The sequence below is a fragment of the Mandrillus leucophaeus genome, unplaced genomic scaffold, assembly GCF_000951045.1.
Source record: "Mandrillus leucophaeus isolate KB7577 unplaced genomic scaffold, Mleu.le_1.0 Scaffold769, whole genome shotgun sequence".
Lineage (NCBI taxonomy): Eukaryota > Metazoa > Chordata > Mammalia > Primates > Cercopithecidae > Mandrillus > Mandrillus leucophaeus.
Window position 1 is genome coordinate 2,125,942 of NW_012108352.1, and position 12,378 is coordinate 2,138,319.

Consider the following 12,378-nt stretch of genomic DNA (forward strand, 5'->3'; position numbering starts at 1 on the left):
TGACCTCGTGATCCGCCCGTCTCGGCCTCCCAAAGTGCTGGGATTACAGGCTTGAGCCACCGCGCCCGGCCGACAAATATTTCTTGTTCAGACCTTTAAAAGTTGCTAGACTCTCAGCTAATCTTCAGGATTGGGAGGGCCTGGAATAAAAAGTTCTAACTATGTTAATAGAGATTCTTTACAGGTGCAAATTTTCTCCCACAAAGGACCGCTTTGCAGGGACATTTCAAAATATGGCAAAGAAACACGTTTTGGGGTAAAATATTTTTTATTTTCTTTTTTGTCATATAATGTTATGCCAATCCGATTGGAAAGTAAGTATAGGGTTAAATAAAACCCATATCATGAGTTTATAGTTTGTACAGCATGACTCCCAGGCTCTTTAGAGAGGAATCTGGGCAAGATAAAAAAAAAAAAGTAGAGCTTAGTCCTCAGTGGTAGCCATTTGATATTTATGACACCAGTGCAGTATAAAGTTTTGTGACACAATCTAGTTCTAACAAACTCTAACACTACTGTAACTGTGTATGTTGCATCTGCTTGGAAAGAAATGGAAGAAATCTTTATTCATCTTTGAAGAGGGGAGAAGTTACTCTAAAGGAAAGTTTCATTATTTTGATAGTACTTACCCAAAATTGTCATAAAGGAGGAATGATTTTTTACAGCTTTAAATCAGATATAGATATTTCAATTTAAAGTGCTCTATTTATAGAAGCACTGGACCAAAGAAATATTCTTTAAATGGTAGGATGATAGGTGGTCTATTGTCAACGTGCCTGCTGCTAAAGTCCTAGTGAGGCAGGAAAACAGGGTCTGAAGGCAGGGAACATAAGGCCAATTCACTCTTCAGCTATGACAGGAAATAGTATCCTCATAGGCATAGGCCAAATAAGTAACTTTGTACCTTTACTTCATCCTCTCCATTTACATAGGGCATGCTCAAAGTAACCAATGGAATCCGCTAGAGGGTATTTCAACTCCCAGAAATTCTGTCATGAGGTCCTTGAGCCCCTATGCTCGGGCCTGCTCCCACACCGTGAGTGTACTTTCCTTTGCAATCAATCCCTTCATTCTTCCTTGCTGTGTTTGTGTGTTTTGTCCAATTCTTTGTTCAATATGCCAAGAACCTGGACACTCTCCACTAGCGAAATATTTTGGCAAGTCAGCCAGGAGGAAAAGGTAAGCCCAAAGTTTGGGATTCATTTTTCTCCCTTTCCTTTCTGCTTCATACAGGGGAATCTGTCTCTACTTTCCTTTCCAACTCGGGACCGTTGTTGGGCAGCGCCTAAATTCAGAAGCAACTGCAAGTTTCTGTCCAGGGCCAGTGAAACTAAGTGGTTTCCATGTGGAAGAGCCTAACTGCCACCACTCAATTCACTTAAAGGAGCTGGGACTTTTTCAATTTTTTTTTCCTTTCTTTCTTTTTCAGTCTTTCAGTGGCTGTTTCTTAGTGACTCCTTGGAAATTGAGGGCAACTGGCTGGGGTCACTCCCTGGTATTGCCTGAAGGCCTGTAAATGAACAGGAAGAATTGCCCTAGATTGTTTTTAAAATTCTTTTCTGGGTGTGGTCCCTGATCTCTATGTGCTGTGCACCTCGGAGCAAACTTGCATATGTTTCAGGTGACTTAAACCTTCTTTACTTATGCTAAATTCTTCCCTTCCCCTATTCAACTGGCTAAGGGCAAACGAAACCCACCCAGTCCCCAGTTCCTATCATTAAAGTTCATGGAACGGGAGGCCTGGGAAAGCATGGCCTTATCAAATTATAAGGATGCTAAAACTTGGGGGATTACACCCAGGCACCAAAGGAAAGCTCATAGTAGGCTCCGGAGGGAACACATGCAAAGTAGCACCGGTGCCCACCTAAGGTCGGAGACACCTGAAACTCTAAGATTGGACTCCAAAGGAGAATGCTCCACGTGATCCTGTGCACCTCAGCCTGCCCAAAGGGGACACTCTCTGCACAGGTCTAATATTAAGCCCTCTTTAGAATTTTCTCTCTTACTTGCAAAGATGGTTGGCCCCAAAATTGTTTAGAATCTGAAGTTTACTGTCTAATCAGAAAGTGGGATGGTGTTGCGTGTGTCCAGGCTTTTGTGTTGCTGTTCTAAGCAGGAGGCCTGGTTAATGTGTGATGCCCTCCTTTGGTACTGTTTGGCCCCAGTGCTTTTTGGAGGCTGGGGAGGTTTGGCCTTTAAAAATCAAACTGCCTGCTGGGAGCGGCGTCCACACCTGTAATCCCAGCACTTTGGGAGGCTGAGGCAGGCAGATCACGAGGTCGGGAGTTCGAGACCAGCCTGATCAACATGGTGAAATCCCATCTCTACTAAAAAAATATAAAAATTACCCGGGCATGGTGGCGCACGCCTGTAATCCAGCTACTTAGGAGGCGGAGGCAGGAGAATCACTTGAACCCAGGAGGCGGAGGTTGCAGTGAGCCGAGATCGCGCCACTACACTCCATCCTGGGCAAGAAAGCGAGACTCTGTCTCAAAAAAAAAAAAAAAAAAAAAAAAAAGTCAAACTGCCAAGGAGACTGCTTTATCTGAAATTTTGGTTCACAGCCTTCAATGGATTTTATCTACTGGGGCAAAGTAAAACTGGCAAAGTATTGTATTGCTATCTCAAGGCTAAGGTCCCAAGCTGTTGGATCTTTGTTTATGTGTGTGTATACATGTTTAGACGTGCTTATTTGTATGTACACTTACTGTTATATGTTGTGTCTACCAAACTGACTTATGAGTAAATGAGCGCTCATAAATTAAGTAAATAAGTCTAAGCTATTTTCAAGTTCACATGACTTAAAGTGTAACTTTACTAAACAAGGTACCTTTAAAATTATTGGTGGAATAAAAATAGAAATGCCTTTAGAATTGTCAGCATACATTTTGTCTGAATTTTATGTTTGTCTTTGCTAGATATTTTAAAATGTCATTGTTAATTCAAGCTGGGAGCTGCTTGGGGCAAGCCTGCCTCCCATTCTATTCAAAGTCTCACCGAGATAAGTGCGGATCTGATTACTTCCTTTGGAAAGGCTAATCAGAAACTCAAAAGAATGCAACTTTTTGTCTTCCAACTACCTGAATCTGAAAGCCCCTAATCCCCCAACCTGCCTCAAGTTCTCCTGCCTTTCCAGACCAATGCGATGATGCCGGTTGATGGCTCCTGTCACCCTTCTTAAAAGTAAAAATTAAGTACAGTGAATGGGATAAATGTTTTAGATAAACTTTTTGTGTAAATTAAAGTCTTCAAGTTATTTTAATGCTCATTTAACATTTGGGTTATTTCCAATTAAGAAAGGGTTGTGATATTGGGAAATATGCTTCTAAAATTGTGGAATTGTTTTTATCTATAAATGCCCATATCTGATAGTTCAGAATTTCTTGCTTTTTAGAGTTTCACTAAAGCTTTAGGTTACCATAGATAAAAAGTTAACCAGTCATTCTGTATACAAAATGTGCCAGAAAGGTTATGTTATTAGTGGAAAAAAGAATAATTTTGTCTAATTCAGAAGTTATCTAAAAGTTAGTATAGATTACAGATTTGAAAAGGTTATTTATAAAACAATGTAGTAAGGAATCATTAAGCAGGGGAGAAAGATGTGGAAAAAAGTTTCAATAATAAAATATTTCTTAAAACCTGATAGAGAATTGAAGACATTTGGCTAATTAACAGTTTCATAGTTAAAGCTCTTAGTCTTGATTAAAATTAAATAAGAAGAATTGCAAAGAAATGCATCGGCAGTTTGGCTATTCCTTTTTTATATAGCTAAGCATGAATCTGGATTTAGTGTGGAGCCAAATTTCACATCCATGCTAGCATTGCTTCACACTATGTTTACTGTGTTGCATGGATAGCGCTGGCACTGGAGTACTGATCAATCATGTGTCTAAAGTAAATTTATGGATTGCAAAAGATGTATGATAATGTTAGTGAGCTTAAGGATACTGAATTGTGCATCAAGAAAAAAATATTCATTATGTGGGTGTGTTTTGGCCCTAAGTAACACTGTAGCCTCCAGGGCAAATTAAGTGGGAAAATTTAGGGTTGGTTTTCCGTTTGTTTTTGCTTCTAGTTGTCTTTCTTTCTTTCTTTTTTTAATTTAAAAGTAAACGTTAATATCAAAAATGCAAACTTGGGGAGGGCAGAAAGATCACACACATGGCTGCCACTTCATACTTGGAGGGTTGCACAGCGGCAGGGCAACGGCGCTCCTCACTTCCCAGACGGTGGGGCGGCTGTGCAGAGGTACTGATTAAGTGCGGCCGCCAAGCAGAGGCGCACCTCGCTTCCCAGACGGTAGGGCATCCAGGCAGAGGCGCTTCTCACTTCCCGGAAGGTGGCGTCCGGGCAGACGCGCTCCTCACTTCACAGACCGTTCGGCAGCCGGACAGAGGCGCACCTCGCTTCCCAGACGGTAGGGCATCCTGGCAGACGCGCTCCTCACTTCACAGACGGTTCGGCAGCCGGACAGAGGCGCTCCTCACTTCCCAGACGGTAGGGCATCCAGGCGGAGGCGCTCCTCACGTCCCAGACCGGGCGGTGGCCGGGCAGAGGCGCACCCCACTGCCCAGATGGTGGGGCGGCCGGGCAGACTCGCTCCGCACTTCCCACATGGTGGGGCGCCTGGGCAGAGGCACTCCTAGCTTCCCAGACGTTGCGGGGGCCGGGCAGAGGCCTCACTTCGCAGACGGTGTGGTGGCAGGGCAGAGGCGCTTTTCACTTCCCAGACGGTTTACTTCTAGTTTTCGTTCGTTCACTGTTTATTCTTCTCTGGCTTTGCTTGTGCATGCATATGTAAAAAATCATTATTTTTTTTTTTTTTTTAGTTTCTAGTGGAAGACTTTTGTTTCTGTGAAGTTATTTTGTTTCCTATGCATTTCTAGCAAGTCATCATTTGTTCCATTTATCTGGAATTCCTAGGCTACCTTTGATGGGCCCACAGGAATTGATAGAGCACATCAGCCTTTTAACCTTAAACTAACTTTTTGAATTTTAGGTTTCCCGATACTTTAAGTGTGGTGAGTATACGCTCCTAAATAGAATTTAAGTCATATTTCTCTCTTTGCCTAACGTAAAGTAAAAGTCACTGTTTATTTCCTCTGTAAAGTTTTAAATTAATTGGCTTAATAATAAGATCTTAAATGTTTTGTCAGAAAAGTGAAAAATGTAATGCTTTTTATTTAATTCATGTAACTTGAGTGATCTTTGGGAAATAAAGATAGTTTTAAAGGTTATTGGTAAAATACAAATGTCTTCGTAATGTAAACATGTGGTCGAAATTATGTTCAAATGTTAGGTTTGCTAAATGCGTTAAGGTCATAAGCTGCTTGTTTGGCTTTTGAAAATTGTTTAATTTGTCTGCTTTCCAGCTAGGTAAGGCCTGGGGACATGTGGAGTTGGCCATATTCCTAGCTATGCTGGAAATAGTCAAACCTCATCAGAACACAACTTACCAGGATTTACATTAAAATTTGCCATTGCAACATGCCGGTAATACGACTAAACATAGCTTTATATGCAAAGTGTGTAAAAGCAGTAGAATTCGGATTTTTTTTTTTTTTTTTGGTAAAAGATTATAAAAAGGTTTTTACTTATTTAAATTCCTAAGCCATCATTTTGGCAAAATAAATAATTTATGGTAATCTGAAATTCCAAAATTGAACTTCAGTTTCAGAACTGTCTTAGTGGCTGACTTTTAGGATGAATCAGAAGGCCCCTTAAAACATCCAGAGAGGAGGTAAACAGGATTATTTAGCATGTTTAGTTACATGAGATTGCCAAAATGATGCTAAATCTTCTTTAGGTTATATTTTTGTGAATAATATTGTGTTCCAAAATTGTATGAGATTGCTGAAATTCTAATATCTAAGTATATACTGTCAATTATAATTATGGTTATTATATTGTTATTGTAAATCACAGAAATAACCGAATTTCCTTGTCAGTGCTATGCACCAAATTTGGAAAAACAACTGATATTCAAGAGGATATAAGTCTAATGTTAATTAAGCGTGGACCCATGGAGAACCAGGATGGCCACTTTGCCCTTCCTGAGCCCTTGAAATTTTTGTTATTAAAGGTTCTCCAGTCCATAATTCATCATGAAAAATATAAAATAATCCAAATTGAATATATCGGTGTGGTATCTTACAAATTACTAAAGTAGTTTATAACCAATGTTTGGCCCCATATTTCTGGAAAAACAATTAAAGCTTCAGGTACATTTGGTTACCTGGTAGGCCATTTAAACACTTTCTAAAGGGATTTCATTAAATTGTTATTTTCAATGCATGTTTTCTGGTTGTATAAAAGCTTTCCCATGCAAGAGGGCTGATGTTATAAGAGAAGATTATTATGCTACAGTGTATTTTCATCAGGTAAAGAAAGCTTTTATGGTTTGGATCTTCTGGAAACATCAGGAAAAAACTGTCCTTGCTATGCACATTACATCAAAGCTTTGGTACCCTGGGCTTTGGGTTCATAGTCTTACAACTGAGAAGGGTTCCTCTACACTCTTGGAGCTATACACCCTTTGGAACCCTTTAAGGTAAAACTAACTAGGGAAATTTCTCCCAAGAAAAAGATGGCATCCTTGATGTAAGCAGCTTTTGCCAAGTTTACACATTAAGACTTCTACTATCATGAAGCTCTTATCTTTGAATATTTTTTTCTTGCTTCTGCCTCTATGAACAATAGAAGTGAAAAAGGGGTCTGTTAGGGGCACTTATAGGGTATATTTTTATTTGTGAAGGCGTTTGCAGCAAGCCTTATACATGGATAAACTTATACTATGATAAATCAAAGACAAACGCCCAACGTAGGTAGGAAACTTTAATGGTACATGTGTTGCCTCAGAGTCAGTCAAAAATAAAACTTTGGCTCACTCCTGTTGACCCACATCAGGGGTTAAAAAGAGCATTGCCAGGAGGGCTTCATTCTTCTAGAAGGGCATCATTTGTTCCTTTTTCCATAGCTTAAAGTAAAAGAGGCAGTTACTAGAAATGTATTCCCCATGATAGGCTCTATAGCAAAAAAAATACTGTAAAGGCCACAATTTCACAACAGACTTTAATTTCTATTGTGAAAGTTAAAATGGAATCGGCTGAACAGAAAAGTATCTGTACAGCTTCTGGCACTTGTGACCTGTAAAGGAATGCATCAAATGAACATTATAGAAATTCAGTGATAGTGGATTAATGAAGAAACTGCTTAGGTAAGTCAGTCTTTGATCTATTTGATTTTAGGAAGTTTTGGTTCATAGGGACTTTGGGTAAGGAGCATACTCCAAACTGTTGGTATTATCCTCCCAATGGTCATAATAATAGTCTCCCTGGAGTGCTCTATTATCTCAAAGGGTTAAATGCTTGCGTGCAGCCATCTCTATTATGTCATATGGTCTCTCTTCAACTGGATAACAGGAGCTGAAAGAAATGTGCAACCATGAGGACACCATAACCTATAAATAACGTGCTGAAACCGGAAACCCAAATGAGGATAACTAAGAGTGGTGCTAAGACCCTAAGTTTTCATTATATTCTCACCTAAGTGAGAACCTAACCAAAAAGGTGGAAATTTTAAACAAAATTCTGCGAGGCCATTGTTTTGAAGTAAGCTCATGCACCAGGCCCCAACAGTCCAAACCAAATGAAATGGAGTGACTTGGGCTAAGACTTTAAGGAAATACATAGATTCCAGAAGAAATCAGGTTTTGTTTTTTCTCTTGCAATTCTCTATAACAAACATTCCTGACAGCAGAAGTATCCACCTTATGAAGTTCCCATTACATCTTTTAATCAAATTCATTTCCTCTCGCCTAGAGAGCATCAAGCTTTAGGTGATCATGCAACAAAGGCTCCAGCCAGTTCCAAGTGAAGACACCACCCCTGGCCATCAAGGAGCTACCTTGCCTCCACTAGACACAGCAGAATGACAGTTTTGTGATCCCCAGTAGGTAGGGACTATGCCCCAAGCCAGCATAAAGCAGTTACAGAAAAAAAGACCATTGGTCCCTCTGCCTCCCATAAAAATGTATGAGGATCACATCTCTCTGGGCAGATGAGGCAGGAAACTAGGATCTGGAGGCAGGGAACGTAAGGCCGATTCACACTTCAGCTATGACAGGAAATATCCTCTCCATAGGGCGTAGGCCAAGTAAATGACTTTGTAACATTACTTCCTCCTCTCCATTTACATAGGGCACACCCAAAGTAACCAGTGGAATCCTCTAGAGGGTGTTGCAACTCCCCAAAATGCTGTCATGGGGCCCTTGAGCCCCTATGCTCGGGCCCGCTCCCACACTGGAGCATACATTTATTTTCAGTAAATCCCTTTATTCCTTCTTTGCTTTGTTTGTGTGATTTGTCCAGTTCTTTGTCCAAGATGCCAAGAAGCACTAGGTGCTCTCCTACTGCAAAAGACAAATCATTTAAAAATACATATACATAATAATATTTCTAAAGACGTGGGATTCAAAACTACTAGCACTTAAGACCACATGCTTTCAGAAATCCCTAATTGTGCAATAAGCCTCATCTGAGCACTACGTTTTAACTATATATATAAATAAGATTTTAAAATATGAGTCAATCATAAAAATGCAAAAATCATGAAGTAGCACCATTATCAATGTACTGAAATTGTTCTGTAAGAAAAAACACACTTACACTTGTATTAATTGAGGAGGTTAGACTACCTCCATAACCCATAATATTTATCTAACTTGCCCTGCCAGAAATGTTTGCCGTTAACCAATTCTTTGTGTTAAAGCATTACAACCTCCCTCTATCAGACTGCATATTATCCAACAGGGAGTGGAACATTAAGCCATTAAATGTAAACTTCAGATTGGTTAGATTTTTAAAAATGCGACACAGCCAGTTATTTTCAATTGAGGCAAATTTCTCATAAAATAAAATTAGCCATTTTAAAATAAGTAATTCAGTATCATTAGTTATTTTAACAATGTTGTGCAATCACCTCTATCTAGTTCTAAACATTTTCGTTAACCCCAAAATAATATCACATACCCAGTAACCACTTATTCTCCATTCACTTCCCCCAGCCTTTGAAAACCATCAATCTACTTTTCATTTCTGTGAATTTGCCCATTCATAAATTATATATAAATTGGATCATACAATACATGACCTTTTGTGTCTTAACAAAACACATTTTTCAGGTTATAGCATGTATAGGTACTTTATTCCTTTTTATAGCTAAATATTTTCCATTGTATGTATATAACACCGTTTATTTGTCCATTAAGCTATTTATAGACATTTGGGTGTGTCCTGCTTTTGTCAATTGTGACTAGACCTACTATAAATATTTGTGTGCAAGTATTTCTTTTAGTACTAGTATCCTATTCTTTTGAGTGTATTCCTTGAAGTGGAATTACTGGATTATATGCTAATTCTATGTTTAACTTTTTAAAGAACTGCTCCTATACTCTTTCTTTTGATGAATCTACCTTGGATCTCAAGTGAGCTCCCACAATGAAGTGGCCTTGTTTTCTGGGGTGACACCCGAGGTTCGTTGTCTCAGCCACAGAGATCAAGGATGTGGACACACAAAGAGTGAAGTTAAAAGGGAAATTTGACAGGTGAAAGAAAGATAATAGCTTTCTGTTATAGAAAGGGGACCCGGAAACTGGGCGGCTGATCTGCAGTGAAATGAAGGAGGGAGTTTTTATAGTTGAGCTAGTGGGGAGATGGTGTCTGATCTACACAGGGCACGAAAAAACAGTTAGAACCAGGTTTGCCATCTGCATACCACTTGAATCTCTGGCAGCCCCCACCCCAATCTTTTATTATTCAGGTGGGTTCCCTGCCTGAGCGTCTCCATGTTGCCCATTTCTTTCTTACTATACAAGTGTTAACAAAAAAAATAAAACGGAGCTTCCATGGTGGACATGCCTGGCCCCCAGGTAGCCCTTTTCTATTGGTGTAGCTGCTGGCATTTCCCGTGCACACTTCCAGCTTCCTTATCTATATTTGCCGCTCGATCTTTCAGGCTGCTCTTGTGAGAAATAAAATGATTTCTTAGGTTGCTTTTTGTTAGAAGGGAAGTTCTGCCAAAGACTCTTTTGCTCTCACTATCTGTCTAAATAAATTCTTTCTATCTCCTGTATCAGAACTGTCAACATTTTCCACAGCAACTGACCAATTTTACATTCTCATAAGCAATGTAAAAGGCTTGCAATTTCTCCATATTCTTGAGAATGCTAGTTATTTTTCTGATTTTTAAAAATTGCCATGTAGATGGGAGTGAAGTGGTATCTCATTGTGATTTTGATTTGCATTGTCCTAATGACTAATAATGTTTAGCATTACATTTCAAGTGTCATTTGCACATCTTTAGAGGAGCATCAATTCGAGTCCATGGGCTGGTTGTATGAGATTGTTTTCCATGTTGTTGTTGTTAAAGACTTAAGAGTTGAATGGGAGTGTTTTTCATTTTGTTATTGAGTAGAAGGTATTCTTTATAAAATCAGGATACTAGATTCTTGTCAGCTATATGATTTGCAAATATTTTATCCCGTTCCATAAGTTGTCTTTCTCTTCCTTGATAATGTCCTTTAACATGAATGTCTTTTAACATGAAAATCGGTTTAATTTTAACAAACTCCAATTTATCTATTTTTTCTTTTGTTGGTTGTACTCTTGATGTCAGATCTCAGAATCTGTTGCCAAATCCAAGGTCATGAAGGTCAAGAAAACCTTTTTTCTCGTGGTGGCTCACGCCTGTAATCCTAGCACTTTGGGAGGCCGAGGTGGGCGGATCACGAGGTCAGGAGTTCAAGACCAGCCGGGCCAGCATGGTGAAACCCATCTCTACTAAAACAAAAAATTAGCCAGGCATGGTGGTGCACGCCTATAGTCCCAGCTACTTGGGAGGCTAAGGCAGGAGAATTGCTTGAACCAGGAAGGCGGAGGTTGCAGTGAGCCGAGATCGTACCATTGCAGCCTGGGCAACAGAGCAAGACTCCATCTCAAAAAAAAAAAAGAGAAAGGAAACCTTTTTTTTTCCTTTCTTCCCCCGCAACTGGTCACTCATTTATTGAGCACCTACTGTGTGCTAGGCACAGGATACAGAGTGTGCGAATCTCCCCACTGCTGTGTAGTGAGATGCCAGCTCTGAGTGTGAGGGAGGGCAGAGTCAATGCAGCTTGCAACGGTGAAGATCGTGCATTTATGCAGGACTGCTGCCTGACACCGAGAGTCCAGGAAGACGCCAGGTGGGTTCAGTGTGGGCCTTAATGTGAAGTGCCAGTGATGAGGACAGGAGACACAGAGAAGAGAGTTGGCCTGCTGGCTTGTCAGCTGTGACATCCAGGTAGGAAGAAGTGGCACCACGTCCTCTGGGAAGTCTGCAGTGGGGGCTTTTACTCTGAACCTTGGGCCTCATCCTCTCTGCCTTCTGTGGACAGGCTTCTCTTGCCCAGGAGGCCCTGGAGCGTGTGTTCCAGCTGACAATGCTTTTTTTCTCCTTGGCTGGATCAGAGGTCTTCCTCCCACTCGCTTCCCCATCAGCCCAAAGAACTGGCTTGCCTTGCCCATCTTCACCTCCTGCAGCTGGAGCCGAATGCTGGGGCCAGCACCTTCCTCCAAGGCCACAGTTATCCAGGTCTCTGCTTCAGTGCTGTGTCTGTTCCTCTCCACTATCACCTGCCACAGTGCACACGGACAGCTCCATCAGGAGATGCAGGACGAGGCGAGGCAAGGTAGCATGGTGAGCCCGCACTGTCCCAGAATCCTCTGGGAGCCCCTCGCAGTCTGAAGATGCCTCCTGCAGGCTTTGGTTGGCTCTTTGGCTCCTTGAGTATAGATAGAAAACCCCCGTTTTCTGGTCCTTCCAGCTGTTCTTGCTTCCTTCCTTAGCTTACCTCAAGAAAACCCTTTTTTTTTTAAGAGTTTTAGAGTTTAGCTCTTATAATTAAGTCTTTGATAAAATTTTAAGTACATTTTTGTATATGTATATATACATAATTTATTTTTTTTGTATAATTTTGTATAAAGCTACCACTTTTTTATTTTGTCTGTGAATATCAATTTGTCACAGCATCGTTTTCTTGAGGAAACTATTCTTTACCTATTGAATAATCTTGGCATCCTTGTTGAAAATCAACTGACCATACATATATATGATTATTCCTGCACTCTCAATCCTGTTCCATCAGTGCATATGACTGTTCTTATGCTAGGACCATACTGTTTAATTACTGTAGTTTTGTAGTAAGTTATAAAATTTGAAAATGATGGTCCTTCAATTTTGTTCCTCTACTTTGTGAGTGTTTTAATATTCAAGGCTCTTTGCAATTTCATATGAATTCAAGAATTGGGTTTTCCGTTTCTGCAGAAAGGCTCTTAGAATTTT

The 12,378-nt window shown here is 40.3% G+C and overlaps 1 protein-coding gene across 1 annotated transcript; it reads right to left on the reverse strand.

Moving 5' to 3' along the window:
- Positions 1-11,386: 11,386 nt before the first annotated feature.
- TAC4 (tachykinin 4 (hemokinin)) lies at positions 11,387-11,818 on the reverse strand (the record flags this gene model as incomplete). Its single annotated transcript, XM_011966654.1, is given in 3 exon segments — positions 11,387-11,477; positions 11,512-11,646; positions 11,648-11,818. Coding segments are annotated over 3 exon segments (397 nt in total), but the record flags the coding sequence as incomplete, so codon positions are not given.
- Positions 11,819-12,378: the final 560 nt, after the last annotated feature.